Below are 20747 nucleotides of genomic sequence, written 5' to 3'. Positions count from 1 at the left end.
TCTCTTAATCAGCTTTTACAGCAAGCATGGGTTACTGTGGATGTATTCTTCCCAGAATCCAGGGCCGACAATTTGGGACATATGAATTAGCAATAACATGCTGCAATCACAAGATGTAACAATGCAACAAATATTATGTGAAAATTGTGTGAATGTGTTCTAATTCGGGAAGAAAGAGGGAAACAAAAGCTCGCTGATTCGTTTCCCCCCAAAATTAACTTCTAGCAGGACTTCTTGTCTCGATCGCGATATTCTCACAGCATCAATAATAATTTTAGTGTACATCTTATTTGAAATGTTGATGCACGTCTGATTGTGTTCTGTTTATTTGTCGTAATACTGAACACAGCAATATTCAGATTGTGGCCTTTAAGTGACGTCTGAACCAGGCAACCAATCCACGCCTTCGGGGTACAATGACACGCAATCAGCCAAGTCATACAGCCTGACTACCAGATCCATAAGATCATCTCTTGTGACCAGCTCATGTTGCTGAGGAAAAACTCATAGAGATGAAGAGAGGGAGGAAGCGTGCTGGAACACGAGTAGTGAGCATCCACCAAATTGCAGATATAAGATACATTGCCTATAAGATCGTTTACCGCCATTGTACATTCTATGGGTACTGGTTTCACCATAATAATAATGTTTAGAAAATGTATAACAGGGGGTGCACACACAGCAAGTTAAGTGTATTTTCAGTGATCGAGTGGTGAGAACAATACCCCTTATCCTTCTCTCTTTTCTGTAAAAAATGAACCTGTACTATACACATGAAAGTACAGACTCCCATGTCCATGTTTGGTCTAAGTAGGGGCTGTTATAAAGACTGTTCTTACAAACTGCCCCAGATATTAATCAGGGATATCGGTATGACCCGACACAGACACGAAACAGGGTTATCCATGTGTGGATGATGACGCCCCTACCACCACCACCAGCACCATTAGCGTATATAATTTTGTCTCTATAACACTCTGGGAATACCTCAAAACTACTATGAATACACAATGCCATTTAGAAAGTGGTCAAATGTAACCAATGTTATATTTGGGATAACACTTTCTTAGTTTCTTGGATTGGTTGCCTGGTTCAGTGTGGGTTCGAATGCCGGACGGGACTCAACCCAAAAAAGTACTAGAATCTGTACTTTACTAAGAAAGTGTTATCCCAAATATAACATTGGTTACAGAACTACTATGGTGGTTTTTATTTCCAGCGGCAGCTGTACACAGGATTGAACATGATAGAATTGCTCACACTTGCATGAACGTAAATTAATGAAGTACAGTTGGTTACGAATGAACAAGAATAAGGTATTTTTTATACCTTACAGTTCATGCATACGATATATTTTTTTTAAAAATAAACACATTTATTGTGTTATACTGTTTTATTATCATAATGAATTCATATACATGAAGTCTATGAATATATGAGTATAAAGATATCCGGTTACAAATTTTAACTGTTTAGTTACAAAAAACACACAGACAAAAACCAAAACAGTTTATAGCTAGTACAAAATAACCCTAAAATAGTCACACAATATGGCGTACTAATAATATATATGTGACACAGCTTTCAGCTTAGGTACGTTCAAAGTTATAAAGGGACAATTGTGGTTGATGAAGAGTGGTCTCCCTTGGTTTCTACATTAATGACCATTTAGTGTTATTTTACACACCAATTGAGGAAATACAAATTATTCACACATTTAAGGGGTGGTTTGAGAGAGGGATTTGTGCCGCTCTTAGCAACATTCCAGCAATAAACAAGAAATGAGCTTCACACATTTCTACGCATGTGGGGACGAAGAAAGTACTATAATTTGGTCCTCAGTTTTGTATATAGGGCAATATATTGTAAGAAGTGCTTAATTCTTTTTCAGGTATGTACATAATAGATTCACTCTTTAGTTAACATGAGGTGAGCAATTGATTTTATTGAAATTCTTGAATCAACATTTTTGAGTGTTCAGTTTATAAACATACTCTTTCACAGACAGTAATATGTGCAAGACCAGGTGTGAATAGTGTTTTTTTATGACCTCTGTTTCCTCTGCTTTTATTAATAAAGACAAACCTTTCTGAATCAAATGTTCAAATTCGTAACAATGTCTTAACAGTAAGCACACCCACTGTCTTTCACTGATGAACACTCAGTGAGTGAGTGAGTATGGTTTTACGCCGCTCTGAGCAATATTCCAGCAATATCACGGCGGGGGTCACCAGAAATGGGCTTCACACATTGTACCCATGTCGGGATTCGAACCCGGGTCTTCGGCGTGACGAGCGAACGCTTTAACCACTAGGCTACCCGACCGCCCCGATGCACACTCAGTCTTATCTTCCAACAAGTAAAAATATCAAAGATAGTTCTGTCATCATTGCCATGGTCAAGAGCACTGAGACCTATAGAAAAGAAAATATAAATGTATGCATTTGGTGGCATTAACTCATAGCTGTATCAACAGTTAAAACTCAGACTCATATATGATGTCTACAGTTTCGTAGCCAGATCGTTCCTTATTTCGGTATAAATTGGTAGGTTTCCATTTTCCGGTGCTGTCTTAGTGTCGACTTGGACGTCACCCAACTCCACCGCAGCATTGTCGACACCAAGGTCAGACTTCCAGAGAGTGGACGCTTTCACTCTCTCACCCTCATCCGTATCCAAGGTGCTGTTTCTGCCAATCCAGTAGCAGAACCCCATCATGATTAAAAAGACCACGGCTGCTGCTACTGCCCCGACAATAAAGTTCATGCGGTACTTCGCTGTCAGGTCCCCCCAGTATGGACCATTCAGGTTGATGCCTGTCTGAACTATTTGATATCCATACTGGCTGCTGTAGATGATACAGTTGTAGATACCAAAGTCAACATCGTCAACCTTCTTCACCGTTATCTGTCTGCCTTCGTCAAAGACAGTCACTCTGTCATGGTCGTCCGTTGTTTTCACGAGGTCGCCGTTAGGAAGCAGCCACATCAGAAGGTATCCAGTCATCTGTGTTGCATTGGGGTCGAAGGAATTGTCCTTGCAGCTAAGGTTCGCAGGATGATCGTACATAACGATCACGCCTGAAACTTCTTCCTCTGCTGCCATGGCAACCATAAAAATGGCTGCCAAACATGTACAGCATGTCCAAAACCCCATTGTTGAGCAAATCTGGAAAGAGAGAGAAAGGTGAGAAATATATTCTAACGGCGGTAATAATATTCCGTGGCAGTAGGATAGAGGGCAGGTACAAACAGCAGTTCCTCAAGGTCAGCAAGCGGGTACTATGCGTATGAGTGAATGAGCGGGGTACACCAGAAATGGGCTTCACACATTGTACCTATGTAGGGAATCGAACCCGGATCTTAGGCTTGTAGAGCGGACGCTTAACCACTAGGCTAGCGCATCGCCCCTCGTGTAAACATTATAATTTATCAGCAAACAATATATCTATGAGAGAGTGAAAAAATGATTTATACCATGCTGTAATACAGATTGACAGTTGATTATGTGTACGATATGACACATAATTAACCTAGGGAAACATGTGACCACACAATCCTCATTTTTATAATTCAGTTCTTACAACAGGCAGCCTATTCAGTGATGCAGATGGGGACCAAAAACATATTTTTTTTTTTACTTATATATCTCTTCAAGAGTTTTAGGTTAGATGTATCTACAGTGAGTACCGAAAATTTGAAAATGAATCATCATAGATTGTAGTACATATGTCTTTTAGATCAATGTTTGTAAGATATATATGCTTTCTCAGTAGATTTGTTTCTTTTGCACTGGATCCTAGTCGTTTAACACCTTGTCTAAGTGAAGTCAGCTTAGTCAGGGCATGTTCTCCCGAACAAACATCCACACGATGGATGGAAAAAACAACATGTTTCACACCTCTTAAATTGTACATGCAGAGACTTTTAGAAAATGCTTCCAAAATAACTTGCCGGTGACATTCTATGTGCTGAGAAACAGATCAATACTAAAACATTCCAATTTAATGGGCAAAGGGCTAAACTAATTCCCCTGACAAAAAGCGTGGTGAGTAACTGCGAACTGTATCCTTCCCTCAGTGTACAAAACACCTGTCCCAAGACAGCATCCATATAGATTTCGAGGTTTTCATATGAGGTATATGGCCTAAAATATTCAGTGAAAAAAAAATACCTGTCCCAAGACAGCATCCATATAGATTTCGAGGTTTTCATATGAGGTATATGGCCTAAAATATTCAGTGTACAAAATACCTGTCCCAAGACAGCATCCATATAGATTTCGAGGTTTTCATATGAGGTATATGGCCTAAAATATTCAGTGTACAAAATACCTGTCCCAAGACAGCATCCATATAGATTTCGAGGTTTTCATATGGGGAATATGGCCTAAAATATTCAGTGTACAAAATACGTGTCCCAAGACAGCATCCATATAGATTTCTAGGTTTTCATATGAGGTATATGGTCCAAAATATTCAGTGTACAAAACACCTGTCCCAAGACAGCATCCATATAGATTTCTAGGTTTTCATATGAGGTATATGGCCTAAAATATTCAGTGTACAAAACACCTGTCCCAAGACAGCATCGATATAGATTTTGAGGTTTTCATATGAGATATATGGCCTAAAATATTCAATTAAACCCAATTTATTCTATTCATCAATTGGTTAAATATGACTGTAGTCAAATAGTTCTACTTTGATGAAACAAAAGTAATGGAAAGGACAAATTTGTTGTTTTTATAGGTAAATGGATTTTTCAGAATATTTTTGAATATGTCACTTCTAACAATTCATTTTTATGTTTGATTTTTTTAAAGACATGTCCATATTTGTCATTATTGTCACATCTACCACCTTTAGATATGGGTTATATTCATATAATTCATCCAACAATTGTAAGGCAATAACTTCCATTACTCGAGATACAGAGGGTTGGCTGGGAACTAAAAATGAACTAACATGAGCACATATATGTACCCACACGAACAAACAATTATACTTCATATGTATAAATATGTATAAATTCCTATCAGAGTAATTCCAAATATATCTCCTCATACAAACTAATGCCAATTTCAATTCATAACAATCCTCTTAGAATTCAGACACTAAATTACAGTACTTACAGAAGAGAAGCGTCAAGTTAATCATGAAACTCTTACCCCCGACAGAAGCAGTGACTCGCACAATGTGTCCCAATTGTCTGTTGTCTTCAGCTGCAAGATCTTGGACCCCACTGTGGCCAGATCCAATCTCTAGGTAAACATGGTGTTCAGTATGAAGCCATAGTTGTTTACCTGTAATTCATGCCCCACAAAGCGTGTACATCTACCTGTGTCTACCTCGGTGTCGGTGAACCTGTTGAATCTAGGCTAAGGCCAACACATGACAACTCATGTTCTCATCAGGAATCCTTGGACATTCATTTCTTTTATTTTTAGCATTTTCTGATTTTATACTTTGAGTTTTCTTCACACAAAAATGTAATTATTGTTTTTCTTGGAATAATTATGCTTTTGTCATAGCTATCTACATTTTAGCTTGTTAATTTTATTTTCCACAAACTAATCACATTTTTCAAACTCTATTCACTATTGAAATGACATTGAATACATAAAGTGGTAAAGAAGCAGTCTTTCAGACATTAAACAATTAAATTTCAAACATTAAACAGTTTGTTTAAAACAAAACAAAATATTTCAAAATATGTTGGTCTTCCTTTCCCTCCAAGTACATTTCAGGAATAGTATTTTTATCTACATTTCAATTATATACATAGACAATCAGTAAATGACTACAAATCTGTTTGTGTTTGTGTCACAATACTGTTTTAATATCACTGAAAATACCACATCATATAATCTCTATGAATATAAAATCTAAACAACTTAAATCACTAAAAGTTGAATCTGCACCCCTTGGTAAAGACCCTCCTGGCTTTATTCAAATGTAAGGGTCACACAATGACCTCAGAGGTGTTTCAACCAATCATGATGACTCGAATATTGTTGATTTACCCCAGGACTTAGATGGTCCTATGAATGTACGAGGTCATGTCAAGAACTAATATTTATCCAGGAAAACGTGATCTACCCAAAAAGGGGTCATCACACATTCAGAAAGCCAAGAGCTACACATAAGCTGAATATTTGCCTAAAATACCTCCCCTACCCTCCCTTCCCCCCCCCCCCCCCCCCCCCCCCAATAAAAATATTCAAAACCAAATTACTTTCAATTAACTTGCGTACAGAAACGCTTGCATTAAATGAAAAACTCAAATGTATAAAAACAGCACACGTAAATACCCAATGAAGCTTTTTCAGCATCGTACAAAGGAGCTAATTTCCGAAACACAATTACGAGCTAATTTACTTTCCAAGTTAAGCCTTTATACAGTTATATACATCTAAAACATTATTTAATTTTTTGAAATCTTGAAATGTTCACTAATTTTGGAAAAAAAACCAATAGAATGATAAATATTGGTTACCCAATGAAAAATGTAGTTACCCAATTAAAATAGAGACCCTAGAGTAAAAACTCAATTGCTTAAGAATTTATCTGGAGCTGGAAAGTTGAAAAAAATATATTTCTTTCATTTTAAACTTCACTGCAGGTTATTGAAAATGAAATACTGTCAGTGAACAAAACTATTAACCATATAAAAAGATTAAATTACTTTTAAGCAACGCATTTGTGCATTTTCCATCTGACTGCAGGGTACTCAAATTAAACATTAATTTTGCTTTTTTCTATAATTGGAATAAACATTAAATGTACATAGCATTGATATATTTTTCCAAAAAGATTTTTGTATATTCCATTGATTGTTGTTTTAAAACTGTATATGTTCAAATACTGAATAATGGCCCAGTTGACAGTGCTCGGTGGAAAAAAAAGTTTAAAAAGATATATTTCATGTATCAAGTGTTGGTTGGAACATGACTTAAGTCTGGGATATATCAGTTTTCTCTATTGAAATCCCTTCTGTACACTTATGAATTATGTAGCTGTGAAATCATAAGGAGGTTCGTGCAAGGTGTGACACCTTTGAACAAGAACACATAAACTGATATGTTTGGAATGCTGGCTCCAGTATTGTCACAGCCTCATATTTCTTGTGAACAAAAATAGATCTTATGTTGCCATTATGATGCAGACATGATTTTACTGTTGACTAACCTCTTGAAGTGGCTCAGAATGAGCAATGTATGATATAGGGTAAGGGCCTTATTTTTGTCCCACTGGAAATGTCAAATTATTAAGTTACAGAAAACTTTGAAAATATGGCATGAACATTATCAGACATGTTGGAATGGTTGACAACTGTCCTTTTTGTTTGTTTGGTATGATCAAGTACATAATTTTTCTACACAAAAAAACATCACCCCTAAATGTTTTCTCCCAACCTCAACCTACCCTTTCTCCCTATCAAACACCACACCCAATTATTTCCCTATACAAAAGCCTCACCCCACCCCATCCAAATTTCATTACCAAACCGCTCACCACATCTTTTCTCTCACCAAACACCTCACCCAATTCTTTCTCTCTACCAAACACCTCAAACTTTCTCTCTACAAAGCACCTCACCCCACCCTTTCTCTCTACCAAACACCTCAAACTTTCTCTCTACCAAACACCTCAAACTTTCTCTCTACCAAGCACCTCACCCCACCCTTTCTCTCTACCAAACACCTCACTCCATTCTTTCTCTCTACCTAACACCTCATCCCATTCTTTCTCTCTACCAAACACTTTACCCCCAATCTTTCTCTCTACCAAACACCCCACCCTTTCTCTCTACCAAACACCTCACCCCCATTCTTTTTCTCTACCAAACACCTCACCCTACCCTTTCTCTCTACCAAACACCTCACCCTACCCTTTCTCTCTACCAAACACCTCACCCCATTCTTTTTCTCTACCAAACACCTCACCCTACCCTTTCTCTCTACCAAACACCTCACCCCATTCTTTTTCTCTACCAAACACCTCACCCTACCCTTTCTCTCTACCAAACACCTCACCCCATTCTTTTTCTCTACCAAACACCTCACCCTACCCTTTCTCTCTATCAAACACCTCACCCCACCCTTTCTCTCTACCAAACACCTCACCCAATTCTTTCTCTCTACCAAACACCTAACCCCACCCTTTCTCTCTATCAAACACCTCACCCCACCCTTTCTCTCTACCAAACACCTCACCCCATTCTTTTTCTCTACCAAACACCTCACCCTACCCTTTCTCTCTACCAAACACCTCACCCTACCCTTTCTCTCTACCAAACACCTCACCCCATTCTTTTTCTCTACCAAACACCTCACCCTACCCTTTCTCTCTACCAAACACCTCACCCCATTCTTTCTCTCTACCAAACACCTAACCCCACCCTTTCTCTCTATCAAACACCTCACCCCATTCTTTCTCTCTACCAAACACCTCACCCCATTCTTTCTCTCTACCAAACACCTCACCCTACCCTTTCTCTCTACCAAACACCTCACCCCATTCTTTTTCTCTACCAAACACCTCACCCTACCCTTTCTCTCTACCAAACACCTCACCCCATTCTTTTTCTCTACCAAACACCTCACCCTACCCTTTCTCTCTACCAAACACCTCACCCCATTCTTTTTCTCTACCAAACACCTCACCCTACCCTTTCTCTCTACCAAACACCTCACCCCATTCTTTCTCTCTACCAAACACCTAACCCCACCCTTTCTCTCTATCAAACACCTCACCCCACCCTTTCTCTCTACCAAACACCTCACCCCATTCTTTCTCTCTACCAAACACCTCACCCCATTCTTTCTCTCTACCAAACACCTCACCCCACCCTTTCTCTCTACCAAACACCTCACCCCATTCTTTCTCTCTACCAAACACCTCACCCCATTCTTTCTCTCTACCAAACACCTCACCCCACCCTTTCTCTCTACCAAACACCTCACCCCATTCTTTCTCTCTACCAAACATTTCATCACATTCTTTCTCTCTACCAAACAGCTCACCCAACTCTTCTCTCTACCAAACACCTCACCCCATTCTTTCTCTCTACCAAAAACCTCACCCCATTCTTTCTCTCTACCAAAAACCTCACCCCACCCTTTCTCTCTACCAAACACCTCACCCCATTCTTTCTCTCTACCAAACATTTCATCCCATTCTTTCTCTCTACTAAACAGCTTACCCAATTCTTTCTCTCTACCAAACACCTCACCCCACCCTTTCTCTCTACCAAGCACCTCACCCCATCCATTCTATCTACCAAACACTTCATCCTACCCTTTTTCTCTACCAAACCTTCTCCACAACTCCACCATACAACACCTTACCCCTCTGGCTGCCCTCTAACTTTAACAACACCCCACGCCCATCTCTCATCCCTCTTTTCCCGCTGCACATTTGAGGGGCGGTGGGGTAGCCAAGTGGTTAAAGCGTTCTCTAGTCATGCAAAAGACCTGGGTTCAATTCCCCACATGGGTACATTGTGTGAAGCCCATTTCTGGTATCCCTGCCATGATATTGCTGGAATATTGCTGAAAGCTGTGTAAAACCATACTCACTCACTCACTCACAACACACCTCTCTACATTTTCTCCACCTTCTACCTATGCCGCAGGTCTCATATGAGTATGTAGGCAGTCCTAGGATTATGTCCCTTTGACTGTCGAACCAAAGATGACAAGATGTGGTTTTTAAAGGATTACAAGGGAAGTAACTCTTCTTTTACTACTAATACAATGGGTAGTGAGGTGAGGTGGAATAGAATTTGACATCACGTTCAAGATCATAGCACTTATATAGTGATGTGTGTGTGCTTGTTCTTGTCAGGAATAATGTAGGTCTTATAGTGGTAGCCCATGGAGATACCATGCTGCAGAGTAACATCGAATCCCCTCTCAGACACAGTTTTTAGACTGGGCCAACCAGTCCTTGTTTTAGCCCCGAAATGCTGAGTGCCAGGCAGGGTAACAACAAGTACCATCTTTTTAACGTAAATGGGTTTGCACCTGGTCAGTTACTGAGTATAACCTGTACAATTGCACCAACTGGCACACTAGTGGCCAACAGTCTTACCATCTGTCTATACAGTGTGGGTCCGATGTCGCAAAATGGTGACCCGTCTATGCATTATCCCCTCTAAACTGTTTACTCACAGACAGTCAGGGTACTTGGAACTTGGTCGGTCACTTATCCCTACAGAGGTCTCCCCAGTAAGTGAGGGAAGGTCTAACACGGTCAGAAATATTCCAACTATTGCATGGTGGTCTGTAACAAATCTTATGCTGGCAATCCAGTGCCTGAAGGCATGCTCATGTTCCATGGGGTTGGATGATATTCAGTTTAACATGGATACCCAACTCAACAACAGTTACCTGACTTTGAGCTGACCAGTCCTTGTTTGATTCCCTGATTGCCAAGCACCAGGTAGGGTAACAACAAATAACATCTTTTGTCACAATATTGTATGTCAATGAAAAAACATAAGGCTAAAAAAATAATAGTCTTGGTTCTAATGTTTTGTTTTTATTTCCATTTTTTATAAAAAACACAAATAATCCTTAAATATTACAAGTCCAATGGTAGTTAAAAACTGTATTCCAGTATTTTACCCATCAAGGAATACATTTATGTAGGGAGGCCCTTTCCAGGTTGATCGTACACAACTGTTTATTTGGGTACATACTAGTTTGAACAACCCTCCAAAAAACAAGACATCGCCAACCTGCACTATATTTTCAGAAGCCCTTGCCTGAGAACCAATTCTTATATTTTTTTAAGACTAAACCCAGTTAAATTTAAGAAATCAGGGATGTGATTGCTGCGATTTTGTTTGAATGAGATGCAAGTGATATAAGAGGTGGAATCTAATTGGTCAATAAGAGGGACATAGAAGTGATATAACCCGTAATCACCACTGGTGGCGCTACAATCAACCCATGAAATTGCAGACTATTTCGGCAAGGGTGGAAACTGGACTTTAAAATCAGTTAACTCCCATGCCTCAGGAAGATGAATCCAGCAGGCAGAGTAACAACAAGGACCATCTTTTGTCTTTTTGTCTTTTGCTGTGATGCAGCTCGGGATCAAACCACCAACCTTCCGCTCTATAGATGCAAATTAGTCTACCTGTTTTTTGTTCATCCACAGGACAAGTGTCTGTTCATCTACAGAACAACTAGCTACTGGTTACAATATTTAACCAGGTTTCTAAATCAGAATTCATCCCATGAATATCTGGTATCCATTAAATATGTATTATTACATAAATGTAAAGTCCATCAATATGGACTTCCTGTAAGGCCGCATGAGAAAATATTTCTTGGGCACATTTTTTCCAAAGGTGAGGAGGGAGGAACAATTGTTGTATTTTCCCCTCCAAGAATACCAAGAAACACAAGTTGGCTGTTAATATGAATGTGTAGTGGGGAGGGCGGCACAAATGGTCAAGGCTCTGCCATTCATTGATCCATATTCTGATCCAACCCACCTCCCTAGCAACTGTTGCTAGAACAGAGTGAGTTTGGTTTAATGCTGCCGTCGGTCCTCGGCTCTTAGCACCACAAACTCTTTGTGGATGGGATCCAAGGTCTTTAAACCAGTTTTCTTGGTTCATACCTTGGTTTAAACCAGGTTGAGTTTTCGGTATCAAACTCAAAGATTTGTTTTAAAGAAGGATATTGATATTTCTTCAAATGATCTAGGGATCAAACAAATCGATATTTGCTTTCAGTGATGCCATGGTTACTGTGCCTAGGAAAATGAACATGGCAAGAAGAGTTAATGACCTTGGTATTGTCCTTGGTGAACTGTTGCTGCATTACCTTGGATTAAAACTTGTTGAAATGTCATTGAATGACCTTGGTTTGAACCTTGCTATAATGTGTCTGAAGGACTTTGGTTTAACCTTCCTGAAATGCTCGGTTTAAACCTAGTTGATATGTTGCTGAATGACCTTGGTTTAAATCTTGATGAAATGTCATAGAATCACTTGGGTTTAAACCTTGATGAAATGTCATACAATGACTTGGGTTTAAACCTTGATAAAATGTCATGGAATGACTTTGGTTTAACCCTTGATGAAATGTCATAGAATGACTTTGGCTTAAATCTTGATGAAATGTTGTAGAATGACTTTGGTTTAAATCTTGATGAAATGTCCTAGAATGACTTCTGCTAAAACCTTGATGAAATGTCATATAATGACTTTGGTTTAAATCTTGATGAAATGTCATAGAATGACTTTGGTCTAAACCTTGATGAAATGTCATAGAATGACTTTCGCTAAAATCTTGATGAAATGTCATATAATGACTTTGGTTTAAATCTTGATGAAATGTCATAGAATGACTTTGGCTTAAATCTTCCTAAACTTGCTGGATGACCTTTATTAAACCTTGTTCAAATGTTTCTGAATAATTTGCTTTCAAGTTCCCTTGCTGTTCGACCCCAATAAATAAATACCTCTTTGAATTATACAAATGTTTATTTCTGATTAACAAATAGCATGTACAAATAAATACAAAATATTCACATATTTATTGAAGGAAGGACAATCTCATTAAAATCAGATCTATTACTCCGATACAAAACCATTCCATGTGAAGATCTGATGATGCCTCTATGAAGTATGTATGTGACCTTTCCAATCAGCCAAACTTTGTTGAGGCTTTCAAATTCTCAGTACAAGTGAGCGAAGCCTTCAGACAACCTTATCTGATTTCTGTATCTCATAAACAAACTCTAACAACAAATTCCGAATGCAGATAAATAAGGTCGCCCCATTAATGTTGATATTTAATACACCTTGTCGTATCCGAGTATTGTGGCATCTTCGTCCACATTGCAGCACAATTAAATGAATATTTGTGTTCTGTGTGGTTTTCATTTGTTCAAACCAAAATTTCAAAATAAAAAAAAATGAAGCTGAATAATTTTAGAAAGCTGACATCTGATTTCATCGTTCACTTCGACTGGGCGGCCACGGATAACTCACAATTCACCTGATCTTCATGCAGAGACGTATGGTATCAGGACTAAACGATCTGATTTTAATGTGATTAGTAGACATGAAAACAATGACTGGAATGATATTACAACACATGTAGCAAAACAAGAATGGCCATCACATCTTGATATGTTGTATATATATACCCAAGGCTTGACGGGAATATATTCTGAATATTCCATGGTGTGTGATATTCTCTTATATCATGGTACATCAAACCGATAATGATAATAATTAGGAAGGAATGGGTAATTGAAAGACTTTTATATGTCAATGTCCCAGATTAGGTAAAACAAAACATAGAAGGGTAGATTTTTTTTCCGCTTAGATATTTAGTTTTCTTTAAAAGACATTCAGACAACACTGGGATGATGATATAAGCTGTGGGGCAACTCGAAAAACAATGCGATAAAAGTACTTGGGTTAGTCTGGAAAACCCATCTTCCCGAGGCAAGCGTGTGCACTAGCCTGTATCAGAGCCTAGTTTCTACCCTTGCCACATCAAGTCCAATTTCCTTGGCTCGACCCTGGCACCACCTGGTAGACCCCGAGTCGGCCTGTTCTTACCTTGTACAGCTTCACAAAGATGGCGACTACCATTGGCGATGACATAGTCGATCAGATAACGAAAACATTTGCGATTTCCCTGACACTAAACCATAGGCAATCTTTTGTGGGGGTGTTTACAGATGAAAAAGACATCACTTTCATACCAGTTGTGGATGTTGATTTTGTGAAACATTCTCTGATTGGACTATCAATAGGTGTGATTGTCCAATCATATTTAGCACAGGATAGTGGGCTTGATGTGGCAAGGGTAGAAACATGACTTTGATAAATAAGGCTAGTGGACGCTCTTGTCATGGAAGATGGGAAAACCGGAATCACGCATATATTTTGGAGGAGGCCTTAAGCCCTGACAATCTACGGGCACAACAATCACAAAAAGTTGTAGGTTAGATTGCTCCTACCCCTCCAAAAATACAATGAAATAAAAAAAAACATATTGTATTACAGATATAGTATGCCTGGTATATATATTGTCTATTGGATATTGTACAAAAAGAATGTGTTGTTATGACACAACAAGTAAGATAGGTGAATGAAACATATAGCTTCATTGTATTGAAGCAGTAACATATTGATTTGTAAATATGGTACACAACTGTATGAATAATATCCATCAATTTCTAAAATACTGATGAGGTTTTGATTGACATTGTGTGTGCCCTGATGTAGTATGACTATCCTGATAACAATGTATCAAATTTCAAAGATCTCATAGAACAGTCGAAATCTTTTCTTGTAAATATTAGAAAAAAGAAAAAGGGCAAACTAAAATTTTGTTTTATGTACAAAACTGGCTTCCATGTAAGATATGGCTTGAGTGATATCAAGCAATATATCCTAGGAGATAGGGTACTATGAAATTGTACCAATGGCTTTGCAGGCCATTGTTACCTCAGTGGTTTTCATACCATCACAATCAATTGACATCACTAATCTGTCTGCCTCTGAAGCTGGTTAGCTGTACTTTCTTGTACCAAGACACTGGTGATTACTGCTAAAATACTAAGAAGAATAAGTCTGAATGATGAATAGAATCAAACCCTTGTGTCTTTTGATACCAAATGTATCAGCACTCACTGACATATTTGATATCAAAAGACATGCAGGTGAGATTCTCTACAGTGCCATACAAATGTAAGTTATGGCGTACCTGCCATATGAACTCTAAAACTTTAGGAAACAGGGACCTAAGAAGAAGATATATATGTAAACATAAAGTACCCTGTGTGTACATAGTCCCTTTAAGACTTGAGACTTATGGCTGGAATAATGCCAATGCGACGTTAAATTTTAACTCACTCACTAAGACTTGAGACTCGTTGCTCTATGGCTGGAATAATGCCAATGTGACATTAAATTTTAACTCACTCACTGAGACTTGAGACTCATCGCTTAATGGCTGGAATAATGCCAATGCGACGTTAAATTTTAACTCGCTCACTAAGACTTGAGACTCATTGCTCTATGGCTGGAATAATGCCAATGTGACATTAAATTTTAACTCACTCACTGAGACTTGAGACTTGCGCTTAATGGCTGGAATAATGCCAATGCGACGTTAAATTTTAACTCACTCACTAAGACTTGAGACTCGTTGCTCTATGGCTGGAATAATGCCAATGTGACATTAAATTTTAACTCACTCACTGAGACTTGAGACTTGCGCTTAATGGCTGGAATAATGCCAATGCGACGTTAAATTTTAACTCGCTCACTAAGACTAGAGACTCGTCGCTTTATGGCTTAAATATTGCCAATGCGACATTAAATTTTAACTCACTCACTAAGACTTGAGACTTATGGCTGGAATAATGCTGATGCAACATTAAATTTTAATTCGCTCACTAAGACTTGAGACAGTTGAATAAATCTTCTTGAATATTCTATGTAACAGGTAATATTCAAAGTCTTTCATCAATTACCCCATTGGGCTTTTCCTCAGTCGGGGGTTCCTTGTCTTCCATCTCCACAGCAGTGTTATCGTATGCGACACCGGTTCCATTGATCTTATCTGGCTTGTACAGGTCTTCCCTATCGTTGAAATCCTTTCTGAACCGGAAGTGCCAGACTAGACAACTCACACCAACAATGGCCACCATGACACCAGCGGCAATTCCACCAATTATGGCGTTACTGCGATATTGGTCGTGAAGCTCGGTAAAATCAGCACCGTCCACATTGACGCCCCTTCTGATTGCTTGGACTGTGTTGTTGTTGAATAAAATCACACAGTGATAGTAGCCAAACATGGGGTCGGAAATCTTGGTGATGTTGAGTGTGTAGCTGTTAGCGGATAGAGCCACATTCTTGGGCAGATTGGTTGAAGTGCTGTCAACTAGAACACCATCTGTCAAAATCCAGTAGAGCTTTGTGACTTGGCTCATATCATCAGAAATATTTAGCGCTAAACTGTCGCATTGCAGGCTGATGTCCGTGAAGTATCTGATGGTTTTGTCCATTGAAGCTTTATCCTGACCTTGTACAGGGATGAAGCAAACCGAGATGGCTACCAAAACACCGGCGAACTTCATATCCATCATGACCGACTGTTACCTGAAATACATCAAGATGGTAATGTACAGTGAGTCTTTATATATAAAATTCATAGAATTTATAGGATATATAGAAATCGATTTATTTTCATTTCTGCGTAGGATCTGTCCACAAAGATGTTTAGGCGTGCCCTATGAAAATTTAGACTACTTTCAGAAAATGTTCAATGATAATGTAGTAAATTTCTAAAATCTGTTCATCGAGCTTGTTTAAAGCTTTTTTGCCACGTGTCTGTCCATATTTCTAGCGCAAAAATCATTTCTCACTGGCTTCAACACTAAACATTGTCACAAAATACATTTTATCCTATTCTGTGCCCTCGGTCAAATTACTTTGTGGCTTAGGTCTTATTTGTGCACCCTCAGGTTTTTCCAAATTCCGCATTCACCTCTGTTCAGGCACCGGAATCTTATTTAACTGTGAAGCTATGATATAATCCATGCCTCGGGGACTTAATACAAGGAATCTTGACCCCTGATAGATAGAACCCTGACTTGCACTTGACTTGCAACAAAAGCTATGGTCCAATTTCACTAACTGATAATAGATCTATAACCTGTGGCAGTTTTGGGTTAAAATAGGTCCCTAGGAACCTATGGTATTCGAAAGTGGAGACCAAATGGATCAGGTGGTCAGATTAGGTGGTCAGTGACTTGACTGATGTCATGTCATCGTGCAATCTTATTAAAATCAGATCTTTGTTCTCGATAACAAAGATCTGAGGACATCCCATTATGGGTCACATCAGAACGACCTTTCATCCGACCAATCAAAGTGTCGCTTACCAGATCATGAAAGTGACATTCGGAATGTGTTTTCTAATCATGCAACCTCAAAAATGTTAAAACGGGGTATTCCGAACAACAGTCCGGAATGTTCGTTTGTTCAGTTTTTAAATTTTTAATTGAGAACTGGGTCGACATAATTTTCAAGCGTAATCTGAAATGGAAGTCGCAAGGTTGAAACGAGTACCGTAAAGCTCGAGAAAGCTGCTTTCTCATTGGCTGATATCGACTTCTTGTAATTCGTTTCAGTGGTCGGGCAAAGTTCACGAAAGGTCGTTCTGACGTGACCCGTATTGGGATGTCCTCAGATCTTTGTTTAAGCGGAAGCGAGAACTTAGATCTGATTTTAATGAAATTGGTCATCGTGCTCTGACAGTGTGGATCTGTGCTCACAATATCCATCACTGGACTGTCTGGTCCAAACTCAATTATTTACAGACTGCTGTCATATACCTGGAATGTTGCTGAGTGTGGTGGAAAACAAACAAATAGATCTATGACTGTCGTAAGAGACTGACATTGAATATTTTGGGGGGCTTGGAATTTCTGTTTAGGAAAATATTTGCAGGCAGTGCTTCAAGATATACAATTTGTTTCTCTGCCATGAGGAGGCCGATGTTCAGTGGTTTTAGATAAATAAATGAGTTACGACAGAAATAGGGCTTAAGTGAGAGTAATATGTTTCCCCCTAAACATTTGTTCTGGAGGGATTGATATACCAGGAGGATTGGTTCTTGTGGAACAATATACTCTGTACTGTATTTTCTTCCCTCGGTCAATTTCTACATTTGAATTTTATACCAAGGACTAATTCATCACAAACACTTACATCTTTTAAGGAGGGAGACCTATGTCCAACTTAACAGCATAGTCTACTCATGCTCAAGTGACAATCATTTCTCTCTGTTAATGTGACAGTCCCCCCTCTATGCTAATACACAACCCCTACTCTATGCCCAAATGACAATTATTTCTCTATGCTAATGTGACAGTCCCCCTCTATGCTAATAGACAACCCCTACTCTATGCTCAAGATACAATCATTTCTCTCTGCTAATGTGACAGTCCCCCCTCTATGCTAATAGACAACCCCTACTCTATGCTCAAGTGACAATCATTTCTCTATGCTAATGTGACAGTCCCCCCCTATACTAATAGACAACCCCTATTCTATGCTCAAGTGACAATCATTTACAGCATAGTCTACTCATGCTCAAGTGACAATCTTTACTCTATGCTAATGTGACAGTCCCCCTCTATGCTAATAGACAACCACTATTCTATGCTCAAGTGACAATCATTTTTCTATGCTAAGGTGCAAGTCCCTTCTCTATGCTAATGTGACAGTCCATCCTCTATGCTAATAGACAACTCCTACTCTATGCTCAAGTGACAGTCCCTTCCCTATGCTAATGTGACAGTCCACCCTCTATGCAAATACACAACCCCTGCTCTATGCTCAAGGTACAATCATTTCTTTATGCTAATGTGACAGTCCACCCTCTATGCTAATACACAACCCCTACTCTATGCTCAAGGTACAATCATTTCTCTATGCTAATGTGACAGTCCACCCTCTATGCTAATACACAACCCCTACTCTATGCTCAAGGTACAATCATTTCTCTATGCTAATGTGACAGTCCACCCTCTATGCTAATCAACAACCCCTACTCTATGCTCAAGATACAATCATTTCTCTATGCTAATGTGACAGTCCACCCTCTCTGCTAATACACAACCCCTACTCTATGCTCAAGTGACAGTCCCCCTCTATGCTAATCGACAACCCCTACTCTATGCTCAAGATACAATCATTTGTCTATGCTAATGTGACAGTCCCCCTCTATGCTAATGTGACAGTCCACCCTCTATGCTAATACACAGCCCCTACACTATGCTCAAGATACAATCATTTCTCTATGCTAATGTGACAGTCCACCCTCTATGCTAATCAACAACCCCTACTCTATGCTCAAGATACAATCATTTCTCTATGCTAATGTGACAGTCCACCCTCTCTGCTAATACACAACCCCTACTCTATGCTCAAGTGACAGTCCCCCTCTATGCTAATCGACAACCCCTACTCTATGCTCAAGATACAATCATTTGTCTATGCTAATGTGACAGTCCACCCTCTATGCTAATACACAACCCCTGCTCTATGCTCAAGATACAATCATTTCTCTATGCTAATGTGACAGTCCACCCTCTATGCTAATACACAACCCCTACTCTATGCTCAAGATACAATCATTTCTCTATGCTAATGTGACAGTCCCCCCTCTATGCTTATTGACAACCCCTACTCTATGCTCAAGTGACAATAATTTCTCTGCTAAAGAGACGGTCTCTAATCTGTGATGAGGTGACTGTCTTTATCACACTGTTACAATTTTTTCTTATCTTATCATGTATTTACGACCTATTTTAATTTCAGAATGCAAAAACATTATCAATCACTGATGTAGGCAACAGTGTCACACAAACTGTTTGTAATCTGCCGGTGCACTCACAGTGACCTACAGTGGAATGCCCCAGCCGACATGTTGAAAAATGAAAATATGTCAAAATATGACAATTGTCAAGAGAAATGTAAACATATTCATCTGAACGCATGAATGATAAGTTACATCAGCATAACTTCTTGTTCTGCCTTCAAAGCTGTTAGTTTTCCACCACCAGAAACTCTCGGTGAAAGACATCAATGCAGGTAATCTGGAAAATGCCTAAGTTCAGCCTGGAAAGTCACAAATACATAAACTTACCTCAGAGGCTGTGATGTTATATAACTTGATTAAGGCAACTAGCGAGGGCCAGGCATTGTGTGCTTGGAAAGGGCGTCCCAAATATGGAGAATACCACCCAACATTGAAAGCATGTTTACCTGGACTGGTCTATAGTGGAGGGGGACAGGGTGTATACTGCCACACAAATCTGTCAATATTTTAAAGACACTATCTGACGTCAACTTAACATATATATGACATCAAATTGTTGTTATCAAAGGGTTTTCTTCGCTATCCTTTGTAAAAGTTTTTCTTCGACCTTTTGAAAATGTAAATTGCTATAACCTGCAAGTATTCATTCTAAAGAGTCTTTGAATGTAAATATTTCCCAGTTGAATACATGGACATACATTTGGAGCTGAATGAGGTAAGCCTGAATTGTAAGTTGTGGCAGCATTCACTGCTTGTCAACGCTGTATGTACCTGTCTTTCTTTGGGTGGGGGTGGGGAAGGGAAAGGGTGGGGTGAGGAAGGGGTCAGGGTGGAGTGAGGTAGGGGTGGGGTGGGGTGGATTGGTTTGGGGGTGTAGTTAGCAAGGGGTTGGGGTGGATTGAGGAAGATGAGGGGCATCTTCCCGAGGCAACAGTGTTATCAGACTATAAAGTCTAGTTTCCACAATTTCCAAATTGGGCTAGAAGTTATATTTTGGTTAGACTAATGAGTCTATGCATAGTCCAATCCAAATAGACATCTGGTTTGTAAAGTTCAGTGCAGATTTTATTCAATTGCAGAATTTGCAAGTGATTGAGGAAGGGGTGGGTTGGTGTGAGGAAGGGGTGGGGTGGGGTGAGAAAGGGGTGGATGGATTGAGAAAGGGTTGGGGTGGAGTGAGAAAGGGGTGGATGGATTGAGGAAGGGGTGGGGTGGAGTGAGAAAGGGGTGGATGGATTGAGGAAGGGGTGGGGTGGGGTGAGAAAGGGGTGGATGGATTGAGGAAGGGTTGGGGTGGAGTGAGAAAGGGGTGGATGGATTGAGGAAGGGGTGGGGTGGAGTGAGAAAGGGGTGGATGGATTGAGGAA

General features: G+C 39.4%; 3 protein-coding genes across 3 annotated transcripts in view; 1 reads left to right on the top strand and 2 right to left on the bottom strand.

Annotated features, from left to right (window-relative positions):
• Positions 1 to 1417: 1417 nt before the first annotated feature.
• Positions 1418 to 5344, bottom strand: LOC139449701 (uncharacterized). The gene is made up of 2 exons (XM_071231207.1): positions 5134 to 5344; positions 1418 to 3168 (listed from the first exon to the last, which is right to left on the bottom strand). The coding sequence occupies exon 2, from the start codon at positions 3154 to 3156 to the stop codon at positions 2503 to 2505; it is 654 nt and encodes a 217-aa protein (XP_071087308.1). The 5' UTR covers positions 3157 to 3168; positions 5134 to 5344; the 3' UTR covers positions 1418 to 2502.
• The window catches only part of LOC139449700 (uncharacterized), a 45268-nt gene continuing 27689 nt past the window's right edge, over positions 3169 to 20747 (top strand). The window contains exon 1 of the mRNA XM_071231205.1: positions 3169 to 3186. The gene's annotated coding sequence lies outside the window, so the exon portion shown is untranslated. The remainder of the gene's footprint in view (positions 3187 to 20747) is intronic.
• Positions 15132 to 19815, bottom strand: LOC139450435 (uncharacterized). The gene is made up of 2 exons (XM_071232133.1): positions 19708 to 19815; positions 15132 to 16151 (listed from the first exon to the last, which is right to left on the bottom strand). Exon 2 carries the CDS (start codon positions 16136 to 16138, stop codon positions 15500 to 15502), a length of 639 nt encoding a protein of 212 aa, XP_071088234.1. The 5' UTR covers positions 16139 to 16151; positions 19708 to 19815; the 3' UTR covers positions 15132 to 15499.

Source organism: Haliotis cracherodii, unplaced genomic scaffold, assembly GCF_022045235.1.
Source record: "Haliotis cracherodii isolate W230 unplaced genomic scaffold, xgHalCrac1.p SCAF_8, whole genome shotgun sequence".
Taxonomy (NCBI): domain Eukaryota; kingdom Metazoa; phylum Mollusca; class Gastropoda; order Lepetellida; family Haliotidae; genus Haliotis; species Haliotis cracherodii.
Note: the sequence above shows the minus strand (reverse complement) of the source record. Positions and strands in the feature narration are given on the sequence as shown.

Coding starts and splice junctions, on each gene's coding strand:
- LOC139449701 (XM_071231207.1), bottom strand. CDS start 3,156: ATGGGGTTTTGGACATGCTGTACATGTTTGGCAGCCATTTTTATGGTT.
- LOC139450435 (XM_071232133.1), bottom strand. CDS start 16,138: ATGATGGATATGAAGTTCGCCGGTGTTTTGGTAGCCATCTCGGTTTGC.